The sequence below is a fragment of the Vigna umbellata genome, chromosome 2 (assembly GCF_029865625.1).
Source record: "Vigna umbellata cultivar VRB3 chromosome 2, Vumbellata_1.0, whole genome shotgun sequence".
In the NCBI taxonomy this organism is placed as follows: Eukaryota; Viridiplantae; Streptophyta; class Magnoliopsida; order Fabales; family Fabaceae; genus Vigna; species Vigna umbellata.
In genome coordinates this window covers 15,425,479-15,442,775 of record NC_142166.1, presented here as the reverse complement: position 1 = coordinate 15,442,775, position 17,297 = coordinate 15,425,479, and the positions used below count along the sequence as shown (strand labels likewise).

General features: G+C 24.6%; 1 protein-coding gene across 1 annotated transcript; it reads right to left on the bottom strand.

Annotated features, from left to right (window-relative positions):
* Nucleotides 1-3,338: 3,338 nt before the first annotated feature.
* LOC124829353 (uncharacterized) lies at nt 3,339-7,045 on the bottom strand. Its single transcript, XM_047302848.2, has 5 exons — nt 6,625-7,045; nt 5,339-5,375; nt 5,001-5,237; nt 4,860-4,907; nt 3,339-4,202 (listed from the first exon to the last, which is right to left on the bottom strand). The coding sequence occupies exons 1-5, from the start codon at nt 6,924-6,926 to the stop codon at nt 3,684-3,686; spliced, it is 1,143 nt and encodes a 380-aa protein (XP_047158804.1). The 5' UTR covers nt 6,927-7,045; the 3' UTR covers nt 3,339-3,683.
* Nucleotides 7,046-17,297: the final 10,252 nt, after the last annotated feature.

Genomic DNA, 17,297 nt, shown 5'->3' with positions numbered 1-17,297 from the left:
TGTAAAATCAACTCCTTCATATAACAACACGACACGAGTTATACGATCATCGCACAAACATAAACAAGCAAGGATGAGTTAACATTCATGACAACATCCCGACTAACATTTTTCACTTAACCTGCACATTTTTCTAAATGTTGAAGTGACATAGGAGATGATAACATTCATAGAATTCAATGCCAATGACATTCATCAAAGCTAGGTCTCTACCACAAATAATGACTTATGGACCACCCTTAGATGTCATAAATAATCCTCTTAGCCTTTCCAGTGCCCGAGTGAAATTATTTTGTCTTTCACTTAATAAAAATATAAAGGTAGCTAAGAAAGATAACCCTGTTGATGTGACTCCAACTATCTCAAGTAATGGCAAAGGATATTTGTTGGTTTTGTAGGCGTTATCCATCAAGAAAACAATATTAAATGCATTCAACAATTTTACTGCATCAATGTGTGTCCAAAAAATGTCACTTACCACCTTAGATTCGTCTACATATCTACTCTAGTAGATGTATTTATTACGTTTTAACATCATCAACAGTTGTTGTAATTAAGTTCTAGAACTAGTCAACGATTGTTTGTATGTGTATCTTACATAATATATTTGTTTGATTGTCGTCACATTACATTCATTATTTTCTTTAAGAGTAAGGAGAATGTTTGCAGGCTTTACTTGACTAGTAGGCATATTAATAGCAATGAATGTTCAGTGGATTTTACCCTCCTAGTAAAAGGGCGACCAATAAAAGTTTGTGACAAATCATGGTTATGATATCTACACATTACCTTCAATATCAATCCTTCTTCATTATAAATTGGTTTACCTCTCAATTTAAAAGAACAATCGCATTTTTTTATGTATACTAGATTGAACATCATATTTGTATTTCCTATATTTTTCATCTTTTTCACATCCTAAGAATACATACGTCTTTCTCCTAAGTTAACCATTAGCTTTATCAATTCTTATAATGACAATAACAAAACTAAGATCAAAAGTAATCCTTTAAACCCATTGAATTAACTCATCACATATGAAAAAATTTTGATCAGTTGTAAAACTGTTTGTGTAATCTCTCTTGCACATTTCATATATAGAAGAAGAGAAATCTAATATGAAGTTGGAATTTATTTGTGATTCCATAAAACTTAAATAATAATCTTCCATCTTAAACTATAAACACCCACAACATGACATCAACATAGAATACCTCACTTGTGTAATAATAACAGGGTAGAAAGCTTAACCAAATTTCAAAATCTGGTAGAAATCTTAACCAGATTTTGGAATCCAAGAGAAAGCTTAACCGTATTTCGAACTAGGGAGAAAGCTTAACCGGATTTCGAACTAGGGAAAAAGCTTAACCGAATTTCAAAATCTAGTGATATCTTAAACCGAAGTTTAAAATCCTGAGTTTCCTTAACTAGATTTCAAAATCCGGTGAGATCTTAAATCCGTTGAATTTATTAATCAAATTTTGAAATTCGATGTTCCTTTGAACTGGATTTCAAAATTTGGTGTTTCTTTAAACCAAATTTCAAAATTTGATTATTATTGAAACTATACCCTGCAGCTTTCAACCTAAGATTCAAACATTGTGATTCTATTAACAATAAATAAATAAATTTATATAAAAAAAACAACTTAACATGATAACTAATAAATTGTTATATGAGTTTATCATAACAATAATAAGGCTTTTTTTTTTTATCTCCAAAAGATATTTTTCAATGTAGTTGCACTCTCTTGTTTACTCTTTCTCTTTTTCTTACTATCAAAGTTTACGTCTTATTTTTCTAATGGTCATAATTTTTATAAGAAATGTCTAATATAATTAGAGCTATGTGTAGAATATACCTAGAGTACTCTATTTATAATAAAAACACATAAGAACTAATAACCAACTAAGATAAAAGATATAAATAAGATAAAATAAATTTATCTTTAACTTAATTAATCTAATATGTCCTTAGATAATATATTATCAAATTTATGAGTTTATCTTAAGGACACTTTTTTATTTGTTAAAAAAAAAAGCTAAGAAATAACATAAAACAAAACTATAATTTTACTCTTGAATTTAAAAAGGATTAAAACCAAAAAACATTGTGAAGTCGGACTTTGTTTTCTAAACTAATTTATATCTTGTCCCTCAACCTAAGTCATGATTCTATTAAACAAAGAAAACAAATTTATGCTTTTGGGCCGCTATAAGTTTTAGCACTAGGTAAAATATAGTATTGCTTAAAATATTTTTTAAAACAAATAGTTTTAATTTAAACTTAGTTCATGACATATACCTTTATAATTCGGAATCATAAAAAATTAAATGTATGTAATTAATGAAAAAATATTTGATGAGTATTAGTAAGGAGATGCTCCAAACACTCATGACCGTGTGGAAGAAGATTTGAGTGATTATTAAGATTACAGCTCAAACTTTTGAAAAAAATAATGTTTAATAAAATTCTCAAGTCATTGCATAATTAACTGGATGGAGACACATAGTGCTATTGAAACCTCTCGTTTAAAATAAATCAACAACAAATAATGATTGACCATTCAATTTTGTACATCAACTCGGGGAGTTTCCAAAAGGAATAAAAAATGTAAATTAATCTCACATGTTGGACCAGCAAAAATGTGTAGTATTAAAAAATATTAAAAATGCCAGATTTGTGCTATTCTGTCAAAAACAATAGTGTTTCTAAACTGTATTTTTTAGGTTTTTTTATTATTATTTGAAAGTGCATTAGTGTAGGTCAAAAAGTGTAGACCATCATTCAGTCACGCATATGTACTCTGAACTTTTTTTAGGGTTTTATTTGTTGATATATATATTTATGTGAGAACGTTGAGAACTAAAGGTTAATTTAAATGATAAAAAACTATTTTTCAAAGTATAGAATGGGTTGAAAATGTTTGTAGACAGAGAAGGACTACTGTCATAATAAAAAAAAAAAAAAACTTATATTAGTTGAAAGAATCTATCATTATCTTACACCAATTATAGCAAAACAAAAATCTAAGCTAAGGGATGGTTAATAGGATTCATTAGTTAACGAGGATTTCAAAGTAAAAAGTGCCTATTTCTAACAAATCAGTCAAAAGTTGAGGGGTAGCTTGCATTTCACGTTTCTTCTGATGAATCTCAATAATTACAATGCGACAACATAAACTTTTATGACATGGTCAATGAGCTCTTCTCTTTCTTATAATTTCCCTTTTGGCAACAGAAATAATGTCAAAATTCATGCGAACTTGCTGCTTCGGCAAAATTAAGCCAAACTGGAACTAAAACCATATCTTAATTGCGATAAGAGTGAATGCAAAATAAATAAATAAGGATATTCGCTTCATTTGAATTTTTATAAATCATAGCAACAGCCACCTTTTGATATGATGTTCATTTCCTTTCTCATGACTAAAACAAGGTTAGAGTCGCTTCAATTGCAAATAATAATAACAATGAAAAAACTAAGGATAACAAATCCCAAGTCCCAACATATCCAAATCTACATGAACATTGCAATGAAAGTATGAAATTGCACGAGTAGCATATGCATTCTGCAAGCCTTAAGTTAAAACCCCAGTGTAAGTAACTGTGTCTGTTGTATCTTTGTACCTTTTCCTCCCATGTAGCAAACCCAGTGCCAATATAACTTATGCTTCAAGATCTTCAGCTTGCACGAATTCTATCCAGCCAATCAATGCTCTTCCGTGGCCTCTCAAACTGAACATCGACACTTCTCCTGGATTTATCTTGGAACTCAATGCTTCTTGATTTATCATTGTACTCTACGCTTCTTCGGGACCTCTCCATCTGATCAAATTGGACTCTTATCTTCTCTAACTTTTCAGTATTATTGAATTTGAATTCATGAAATTTCATCTTTTCTGTCCTATCAGTGCTTTTCCTTGGTTTGTCCCTCTGATCGGTACTCTTCCTCGGTGTTTCAAAGCAATCAGTACTTCCTCTGGATTGTTCAACTCTATCTACGCTTCTCCTGAAACTTACTCTTTGGGACGGTGGCTTTTCCACCGAGGATATGAATTTTCTGAGATGTCGTAAGTATTCAGGATAGAGTTCCAAATTACAGTGATTTCCTCCTTTGAGCCATAAAGGTTCGTATTTCTGTTGACACAGCTCCCACAACTGCTTGCCATGAGAGCAATCAACAACCTCATCAGCAGTTCCCTGAAGAGAGTATGGGAATGACCAGAGATTAGTAAAGCCACATGAAATGCTTTACCCAAAACTATGACCACAGTAAAGCAATGTTTGCTAAGTTACCATATTCACAAGTACGGTTTCAAAAAGTTTATATTGGCAACAAGGCTGACTCTCTTCAAATTTTATGCAGAAAATTCAGCAACAACGAACATATTTCTACTTCTTGTGTTAACTAGCTCGTGTGATACTCTTGTTCCCCATTTATCAATGCATTTAGTTAAAATGGAATATATATTACTTGGTTGATACACCCTTCTCCTTAATCCTATATTTATAGGATTAAGTGAATGGAACACACCTCACACACTCAGATACAGCACATACACACTCACAGCTCACATACACTTAAACACAACTTAAACACACATAACTCATACACAATAACCAATAATTCTAACACATTTCATGATTTTTCATCACAAACGTCAGCAGCAAAAAGGCAAATGCTAAATAGTTACGTGCAAGTTGTTTGTATTAGAAGAGATTCTATTTGTCACTCGGAACACCAAGCCAGCACACAATGCACAATCTTAAGGGCTACGCAAATAGTAACTAGTGAAATAATGATTGTATAAAAATAGTTAAGTAGAAAATTCAACACAATAAGCACGGAATACTTACATGAATTACTAGCACCGGACACTTCACCAATGGAATTTTATCAATGTTCTGTAATATAACAACATGGAAGTATGCTCAGACACACCACATCATAATCTTCAAATCAAATGACACCAAGCAAACAGAAATGAAAATTTTAACCTTATAAATGTCAAACCAGTATGTCCGTTTCACAGGGTACATGACTCTCAACCCTGATAATATAGGACTGTGGAGAACAACAGCCCTTAGTCGGGGTAAACGGGAAGCAAGATCCAAAGTAGGACCACTTCCAACAGATTGACCATAAAGGATGATATCTTCCTGCTTAGCACCATAGTTCTCTTCAAGATACTTATATACAGCTTCAATGTCAGCATAAGTATTATGCTCACTTGGCTGTAAAAAATATCCAGATTAGTTTTTCCATGAAGCTTCTGTCCGCTGAGAACGACAGAATAAAATAAACAAGAAAGAAGTACATAGAGTAGAGCAGTTACCTTCCCTGATGACTGTCCATAGCCAGAATAATCATATCTGCATGTGTTTGATACGATATGCTTGAAAACGTTAGTAACATATAAACTCTATAAATGATAAACATGCATAGTACTTCAAGTAACCTTTTATCATTTTCTTGGTTTGGGGGGCAGGTCCTTTAGATTAATTCAATAAGGAGAAGATCTATAAAGTACAGTCTCAAACATGATTTCTGGTCATGTGACCTCCTCATTTGTAGCTCAATAAAACATCTCTTATGCAATCAATTATTTTACCAACAAGAAAGCAACACTCAAAAGAGAAAACAAAGACTGATGTTTCGGGGGTAAATTGAACACAATACATTAACATCTGATGGACAATTTTTGGATGTTCAACTCAATACTGAAATTTCTTTGATAGAATTCCTAAATTAATCGACGCAGTTTACACTTTCATTGGTTATTAAGGTGTTGCTGTAATCCCTGAACTGCTGGTAAACCAATCGCAGCATGAGGAATTGTAATCGTACATGACATGACAATTTGGAAAGTTCAGAAACTAAAAACCCAACCATACCAACCAATCTAAATATCACTTATAACAGCAAAGGGATTTTCAAATACTAGAGCAAAACGTTCAAAACACGAACTTTATTATCATTGGAGAGAAAAAAAAACGACTGTCACTTCCAGCAGAACCCAAAAGAAATACTTCCAACATAATTAATGAACACATCAATTTACTGAACATGTTAAGCTGATTATTACCAACGTCATATTGACTCGCGTTCTACCAAACTTCAGCCAAAGGTAAAGAAAACCCATCCGAAAGTGAAAGCAAATATTCAAACAAAAGGCTATCTATATTCAGAATTCCAAATTCACATTCATCCCACTCAGTCGGCATATTCCTTTTTGTTTCCCCACAAGGTATCTCCTTCGACGAAAATCCGGTTCAAACTTACACTAGTCCCTTCCGAAAGGCTCAACCCGCAATCAGTCATTTAGCTGACAAATTGAGTACAATTAACATTGAAAACGATCGAATACCACACTCCGAAATTCACCTGATCTACCAAACATAATCACACAGGAACCACAAAAAAATGATAAATTTAGTCCAGTAGGCAACCAGGTCCCGCAAGAGGAAATTTTCACAGCCCCAAATCCTAGCAGATAAGATTCAAGTTAACACATCATCTCTGACCAATGAACAACAAGCCCATCAACATCAACGACCAGACCCGAATCAAGCATCCCAAACCCAGAGAGAGAGAGGGAACTAGAAAGCGTGAAGCAAATACCCGATGAGATTGATGCGGAGGTGGATGCTCAACTCGACGAAGAGCTCGTACATCTGACCAATATCGGCTGCATTGCCGTGGGAGTAAAGGACGGTGGACTTAGCGTTGGGGTGGCGAACGTAGACGGCGACGATCTCCGTGCCTCGGCGGTTGGGGAAGCGGAGAACCTCCACGTTCTCGCGGTGTGGGAAAGGCTCCATGAGCAGCAGCCCCGTGACCTCCTCCTTCACCAGCTTGTACGACGGCGGACTCGGAGGGAAAAACGCCAACTTCGCCGCCATTGAAGAAGTCACGCCACCCATCTTCTTCTTCCTTCGAAAAACTCACTCACTCACTCAGTGGCTTCGATTCTCACATTCACCTTCACCTTTTTGGCGTGAAATGAACCTGACCTCACTCACTGGCAGGGTTTTATTTATTTATTTAATTATTTATTTATTTCTTATTTATTTATTTATTTTTGGGTGGTAATTAATTAGTTTTTGATTTGTTTGGGGGGAAAATAACAGTGTCTGATGATGGAGTCGCATTCTTATATTATTATTCCTATTATTCCATTCCTATCTTTCTATTAATTAGTTGTCTCTTGTACAGTTCCACGTGTTATCCTTTTGGCCTGGTGTTTTTTCTTTCTCACTTGTGGTCTATTTATTTTCATTTTCCAACATCATCCAATTAAACCCTTTCATTTTTCCACCACATTAAACTATAAATAAATAAATATATATTATTTAAAATGCTTATATGAGTTGTTAGTTAACTTACTACAATTTGATATAACTTTAGTGAGAGAGTACTGGATCACATATTTATGTACATTTGTTACTTTAATTTTTATTTTATTTTTCAGTTTTTTAAAGGAACAAAAAAACTAGAAATGATCATCAATTTAATTATATTCCAAAACTATTGAAAACAATTTTTCATAAATTCAAATTCCTTTAATTTTTTTCCTAATTGGAAATAAACGTAAATTAACTTCGCATATTTAAAAAACAATTATTAAGTTGTTTTATTTTAGACTATAATAACTTTTTAGAATATTGAAAATTTTGGTCCTTAAGAAATAGTTCAATTTTAAATGATGAGATAGCAACACTTGATTTTTTGATATATAAATAACTCTTTTCAATAAATTCATGTTTGTGTATATTAAAACAATATTTTATCAATAAAAAATTTCATCAAATGTGTTCTTACCATCAGACGTAGTCAAGTGGCTATTCTTTTTAATTTTTGTTGTTGTGAGTAGTTTCATCACACATGGTCACTTAATTATACAGACATTGTCATTATTTATAACAATCAAAATGGTTAGATCATTGGCACTAGAGAAGGTCTAAACTACAGATGTAGGTTATAAGGCCCCTATAGTTTTTTAATATTGATCGTAGGACTATTATTAAAGAACTAAGATAAAAAAATATTTTAAATACCTTATTCTATAAATCTAATAAATGAGACATCTTTAAATATAATCTGAATTATAGTATGTAATATTTTTTTATATTGATTAGTTTGATGGAATTATAAAGTGGAGCATGAAGAAGATTTGCATGGTGTGTTGGGTTAATGATGAAGAAGAAAAAGGGGAAATGAATTAAAAATATTTGTTTGGGTGGAGACCAGAGGAGCAGAGAAGGAATGAGTAGGGGAAGAAATTAAAGGGGAAGAAGGGTTGAGTAAAAAAACAAAAAAGTAGAGAGTATCAATTAGTTAAATCATTTCATGGAGCAAGAACAGGTTGTCCCATGTTCATGTCAAACTCAGGCCTGCTTCTCTATCTCCATCACCATGATTTCCTTTGCCTTCCTATCTATCTATCTTTTTCCAATGCATTTACCACTACATTATCTTTTTCAATTTTCATTCTAACACAACATCTTCCTTAACCATTAATTCTTCCTAGGAAATTACAATACCACTTTCTCTCTCTTTTTTCTTTTATTTAATTGGATTAAGAAGAATCTTTGTTGGGAATTTTTCAACAAAGAACCTCGTTTAGGGGTAAACCGGAGTCCATCAAACCCTCCAATTGTCTTCAATCTCAGAATCCGAAGCCTCAAGGTTCGGACTCTGGGCCCCACCTGCAGGGCCAACAACATTTTCATACTTCTGTTGCTCTGTGCCATGTTTAGGCTGTCACATGCAAACATACAACCATGCAAGGTACTGAGACAAACCAATAAGATTAATTAAAATAGTACCGAATGGAAGGGTCGTATTCCGACACAGAATTAAATCAAATCAACCCAACTTATGTCTCTCTGTCTTTCTACACATTTTGAACTTGCCAAACAGAGCATGGTTTGGTCATTTTTATTTATTGTAGCAAAATAATGCAGTTTATGCATTTATTTTAACGTGTTGCAGAGCTTTGGTGTAGCAGAAAAGTAAGGCACACACTCAGTGTAGATGTATATAAGCTGAGAGTTGCATTGATCGCGGTAAGATAAAGAACTCACTTTTCACTTTTGCCAAGAAACGAGGCTTTGCGTGACTGACATGTGTATGCATTGATGTTTTTCACAAGGCTGGTGCAAAGAGTCAAATTATCACTACCCCTTCTCCATTTTTCTTAATTATCTTTCTTCAATTTCACAACTAAATTCAAAATTTAAAAGTAGTAAATACTCCTTTTCCTTTTTATCTTTATTTCTTTAAAGGGTATTTGGCAGAACAAAAAAGTGATCATCTTTTTTATTTTGTATAAGATTTATTTTATTTTATTTTATTTTATTTAAAGTGAGCAAATTATTCTCTTTTTATATTATTTGGTAGAAAAAATATTTTTTTATTTTTATAAAATAGTTCACTTTATTTATTTTTCTATTTATATATATATATATATATATATATGTAGATTCTTCTATTTTCTTAACAAAATTAATATTAGCGCTAAATATTAATAAATTCAACACAAACATAAAAGAATTAGTGTTTCAATATGTAAGGCAGAGAAATACACTTTCACAATTCAACCTTATCTCTTGCTTTTACTTAGTCTTTCTCTTTCCTTCGCTTGTCCACTTCTTTCTCTTGCTTTTACTTAGTCTTTATCTTTCCTTCGCTTGTCCACTTCTTTCCTGTGTATTCAAGCGTGATATATTAAAGTACTTCGACGCTCAAGTCATTTTTTTATTAATGATCAATTATTACAATTAAGTCTTAAATGTTCAATAAATGTAATCACATACCTCTTTACCTTACCTTTGTATTTATAAGTTACACAATGGATCTTTGATTAGGGCTGATCCAATTGTGGCCCAATCTCGTCTAAACATGTTTTTACATGTCTAATATGCAAGTTAGATACTTATGTCAAACGGTCGTGGAGTTGAGCATTTCTACCGTTTGGTTTGTGCATTTGCATTTTTTCCTAGGGTTGATTCCATACACGGTTAACCGATCAGTGGACGTGGGCCGGTCAGTTCATACGGTACAATTAGTAATAAAAAGTATTTATAGTTTATGTTAATAGGAAATTTATCAAAAAAAGATTATTCTCTCTCGTCAAGTTATAAAAAGAATTTTAGAAGTTATAATTTAAGTATATTTTATTCTTTTATGACTAAAATATTCATGTAATAATTCTAATTACTTATAGTTGTATTTGACAAAACTTTCAAATTGTTAAAGAATATTATAACAATTTTTTTGAATAATATTGTAGGTATGACTTTGAATGTATTTTTACAAAATCAATCTATACACTTTCTTCTACTTATTTTCTTTATCACTTTTCTCTCTCTAAGTTCTCTCTTTACTCTTTCTTTCAATTATAAACTTACTTCACATCTTTTATTAAGATAGATCTAACAAACTAGAAAATGGTTAATGGTAACATTTCTAGCCCATCATATTTTAATTTAGAGTAAGTTTATGTTTATTACAAAATCTCCATATTCTTAAATCTTTGACTCTATCTATTATTATTTTGAAGTTTTCGTTAGTCCCATTAGTTTAACAAAATCTTGCAATTTAGGCCATGTGAAACATACCAAAATCAATCTTATTCTTCACACAAGTTCACAAACATACCAATTTCGTGTTTACAAAATCTAACTCCACCTAAATTATCATATTCAGCATCCATACCATAGAAAGGCCCCAAATTTCATAACACACTTATATATCTAATTGAAAGCCTACAACTCAATTAAATAGCTCACAACACATCAACTAGTTAATTGGTCACACAATAGCAATTTCAAAGACACAAAAGATTAATTAGACAAAGTCAAACATGAATTTACTAAAATTAACTTCATTCATTTGAGACAAACCTCCTTTCTCTCATTATTGCTCCCTAGATCTCTATATAACATAGAGTCACCTAAAAATTCAATCAAAATTTCAATTACAATGTTAAACATAACATCATAATCATAGAGTTACAAAGATTCAACAAAAGTAATCTTGAGTCACATATGTCATCTAGGGTTAACATGCAACCCAAGAGCTAAAATGTATGAAAGAGAACAAAATGAAAACTTAATATTTTCGACTCTTTAACAATATGATTATGTAAAGCTCTTAGCTAATAACGATCCTATCATCATAGATTTTCAATCAAATGAAGAGTGAAATCAAAATTGAATAGAAAAGTATAAAGAAAAATCTAAAGAGATGATGCTATATGAATAAACTTCCATAACTAAAAATCTATATATTATTTAAATATTTTAATGTTTTTTATTTACTTTTATATATATATATATATATATATATATATATATATATATATATATATATATATATATATATATTACGAGGAAATTGGTTATTTATTTTTTATAATGGTAAAAATAATAAGTTAAGTTATGTTTTAAATTAAATAATACTTTTTAAAATTATTAATATCTATGATTTTTTTCTTTCATTAGTTATTATTATAGTTAATAATTTAAAAAAAAACTAAAATATTTGAATCTTTCTAGGTAATTTTGTAAAATTATTTCACTAAACATAATTTCAAAGAAAAATATGTTAAATATATAACTCATATTAAACTATTATGATTATGCTTTTCTTAATTCACTTTCCTCTTGAGTTTTCTTGAACATTTGGCTGTCTCTTTCTTTAACGAACACAGCAACAAATTTAGTAAAAATATTTTGCAACCAAACTTTACATGAAACCCTAAATGGCTTAAGATGTACTTCCTTAATTTCTTTTTATATTCTTTTTAGGTTGTCTTTGAAAAAAAAATATAGTAAACTTCTTTGATTATAAAAGTTGGAATTTTCTTTTTACTTCTTTCTCTTTCCATCTATGTGTAAATTATTTAAATATTAGACACATACAAATATAATGGATAAAAGAGTAATTAAAGTGTTTTTTAACTTTATGTTAATAAAAGAATATGCATTAATTTTCTTTCTTAAGAGACATAAGAGGTTTTTTCTTTTAGGTTCTTAAAGTTATCATGTTTATCAATCCTAACTAATGTTTATTTAGGTCAAATGTATTTTGATGCATGAATGTATAAAGTTTTAATTAGTAATAATCACTTCCTTATGTGTATTATTTATGTAATTGGTTCTTCTTTCTCAACTCTCTTTAAATATATATTTTTTATTTCATTATAAATAGAATAATATATATGGAGAAGGGAGAGAAAATACACAAAACTCATAAATAATAACAATATCTTCAACAACTTTTGTCAAAGGAAAGAGATGGGATGTATCTAAAAAGTTTGATTTTTAGCAAGGTAACTATTGAGAAAATAATTGTTGTAGGACACCTTAATTGTCTCTAGGTGAGTTAAATTACAATCGAATTATTATTATTATTATTATTATTATTATTATTATTATTATTATTATTATTATTATTATTATTATTATTATTATTATTATTATTATTATTATTATTATTATTATTATTATTATTATTATTATTATTATTATTATTATTATTATTATTATTATTATTATTATTATTATTATTATTATTATTATTATTATTATTATTATTATTATTATTATTATTATTATTATTATTATTATTATTATTATTATTATTATTATTATTATTATTATTATTATTATTATTATTATTATTATTATTATTATTATTATTATTATTATTATTATTATTATTATTATTATTATTATTATTATTATTATTATTATTATTATTATTATTATTATTATTATTATTATTATTATTATTATTATTATTATTATTATTATTATTATTATTATTATTATTATTATTATTATTATTATTATTATTATTATTATTATTATTATTATTATTATTATTATTATTATTATTATTATTATTATTATTATTATTATTATTATTATTATTATTATTATTATTATTATTATTATTATTATTATTATTATTATTATTATTATTATTATTATTATTATTATTATTATTATTATTATTATTATTATTATTATTATTATTATTATTATTATTATTATTATTATTATTATTATTATTATTATTATTATTATTATTATTATTATTATTATTATTATTATTATTATTATTATTATTATTATTATTATTATTATTATTATTATTATTATTATTATTATTATTATTATTATTATTATTATTATTATTATTATTATTATTATTATTATTATTATTATTATTATTATTATTATTATTATTATTATTATTATTATTATTATTATTATTATTATTATTATTATTATTATTATTATTATTATTATTATTATTATTATTATTATTATTATTATTATTATTATTATTATTATTATTATTATTATTATTATTATTATTATTATTATTATTATTATTATTATTATTATTATTATTATTATTATTATTATTATTATTATTATTATTATTATTATTATTATTATTATTATTATTATTATTATTATTATTATTATTATTATTATTATTATTATTATTATTATTATTATTATTATTATTATTATTATTATTATTATTATTATTATTATTATTATTATTATTATTATTATTATTATTATTATTATTATTATTATTATTATTATTATTATTATTATTATTATTATTATTATTATTATTATTATTATTATTATTATTATTATTATTATTATTATTATTATTATTATTATTATTATTATTATTATTATTATTATTATTATTATTATTATTATTATTATTATTATTATTATTATTATTATTATTATTATTATTATTATTATTATTATTATTATTATTATTATTATTATTATTATTATTATTATTATTATTATTATTATTATTATTATTATTATTATTATTATTATTATTATTATTATTATTATTATTATTATTATTATTATTATTATTATTATTATTATTATTATTATTATTATTATTATTATTATTATTATTATTATTATTATTATTATTATTATTATTATTATTATTATTATTATTATTATTATTATTATTATTATTATTATTATTATTATTATTATTATTATTATTATTATTATTATTATTATTATTATTATTATTATTATTATTATTATTATTATTATTATTATTATTATTATTATTATTATTATTATTATTATTATTATTATTATTATTATTATTATTATTATTATTATTATTATTATTATTATTATTATTATTATTATTATTATTATTATTATTATTATTATTATTATTATTATTATTATTATTATTATTATTATTATTATTATTATTATTATTATTATTATTATTATTATTATTATTATTATTATTATTATTATTATTATTATTATTATTATTATTATTATTATTATTATTATTATTATTATTATTATTATTATTATTATTATTATTATTATTATTATTATTATTATTATTATTATTATTATTATTATTATTATTATTATTATTATTATTATTATTATTATTATTATTATTATTATTATTATTATTATTATTATTATTATTATTATTATTATTATTATTATTATTATTATTATTATTATTATTATTATTATTATTATTATTATTATTATTATTATTATTATTATTATTATTATTATTATTATTATTATTATTATTATTATTATTATTATTATTATTATTATTATTATTATTATTATTATTATTATTATTATTATTATTATTATTATTATTATTATTATTATTATTATTATTATTATTATTATTATTATTATTATTATTATTATTATTATTATTATTATTATTATTATTATTATTATTATTATTATTATTATTATTATTATTATTATTATTATTATTATTATTATTATTATTATTATTATTATTATTATTATTATTATTATTATTATTATTATTATTATTATTATTATTATTATTATTATTATTATTATTATTATTATTATTATTATTATTATTATTATTATTATTATTATTATTATTATTATTATTATTATTATTATTATTATTATTATTATTATTATTATTATTATTATTATTATTATTATTATTATTATTATTATTATTATTATTATTATTATTATTATTATTATTATTATTATTATTATTATTATTATTATTATTATTATTATTATTATTATTATTATTATTATTATTATTATTATTATTATTATTATTATTATTATTATTATTATTATTATTATTATTATTATTATTATTATTATTATTATTATTATTATTATTATTATTATTATTATTATTATTATTATTATTATTATTATTATTATTATTATTATTATTATTATTATTATTATTATTATTATTATTATTATTATTATTATTATTATTATTATTATTATTATTATTATTATTATTATTATTATTATTATTATTATTATTATTATTATTATTATTATTATTATTATTATTATTATTATTATTATTATTATTATTATTATTATTATTATTATTATTATTATTATTATTATTATTATTATTATTATTATTATTATTATTATTATTATTATTATTATTATTATTATTATTATTATTATTATTATTATTATTATTATTATTATTATTATTATTATTATTATTATTATATTATTATTATTATTATTATTATTATTATTATTATTATTATTATTATTATTATTATTATTATTATTATTATTATTATTATTATTATTATTATTATTATTATTATTATTATTATCATTATTCTTATCATTATTATTATTATTATTATTATTATTATTATTATTATTATTATTATTACACTTGAGTTTATACACTCCTAAATAAAAGAAGTATATTTTAATTATCACTTATAATTTTTAAATTAGTAGTAGGCACTCAATTAAAAAAATAGAGAAATAGAAAAAAAAACTTAAAATAAAATCTCTCTATTATTGTAATTCTCTCCTTCCCTTGTGCTCATAAAAGTTTATTAGTATGTAATATATATGGTCTTCTTTTTATTATCTATTTATTTTAATTTGTCGTATTTTATTTTTGTTTATCAATTAAAAATAACATTTTTGAAAAAATTGTTAATATTAAAAAAAATGAAAGCACAGTATTTTAGACATAAAATTTTAAGGTTTAATAGGTTCGGAGGTTCTTATATTTGTGGGTTCGTTTCAATTGGGTCCTCCAATTTTGAAAGTGATCAATTTGGTCCCTAATTTAACAAAATTGAGTCAATAATACCCTTTCCGTTAAATGCAATGGACGGCATTAACGTTTTAAACATGTGGTATGTTGAAGCATCCTTCAAATAAAACTGTGCAACCTGCAAATAAAAGGATGCCTCAACATGCTACATGTTTAAAAAGTTAACGCCGTCCATTACATTTAACGGAAAGAGTATTATTGACTCAATTTTGTTAAATTAGGGACCAAATTGATCACTTTCAAAATTGGAGGACCCAATTGAAACGAACCCACAAATATAAGGACCTCCGAACCTATTAAACCAAATTTTAATTTGTATATTTAAACATGTTTATAATGGATTTTAGTATTAATAAGGAGATTGAACTAATGGTATGTTCAATACATAATTATGCTTTTTCTATGATATTCAACTAAGGAGATTGCTTTGTTTGGTTATTGAAATATACCTTATATTAGATAATATACTTTTTAATATCATGTAAACTCATACGAGATTATACAAATTTTTTAAGTTTACATAAACTTTCATTTTATTAAACTAAGTTTACATAACCTTTTCAAAATTTTGGTAATATAACATCTAAAGTACGAACTTCTAAAATAATAATACATTTTGTAAGGAGGGGAGGAAGGAGAATGAAAAGAGAAATAAAATCAAAAAAATTGTTTTGTAACTACATCTCTTATAGTTAAAATTAAGCAAAGGAGTAAATCAGACACTTTTTATTCATCTTAATTTTTATCATACCATCATGTGACCAACTCAATACCAAACAGTCTTTCTGATCGATCATACGACAAATGTGACCACAAATTATCGTCGTGACCGTACGACTATGACCAACTAGTCGAACAGTTAGTCTACAAGAACGAAATGTGAGTTATCAAATGGGCTTCAGTTGGGTCAACATTAATTAAAGGCCATTTCCAAAATTTATAAACACATGTTTGAGATAAAGACGAAGAATATAACATTTAATATGCATTAAATATCTAAACTATCGAATTCAAACTTTTGATGCCAAAGTATGTTTGAGAGGTATCCTCCTAATGGTGTTGGATGAATAACGGTTGAGAACACAATAACAAAAGATTGTTTGAAGAGCTTG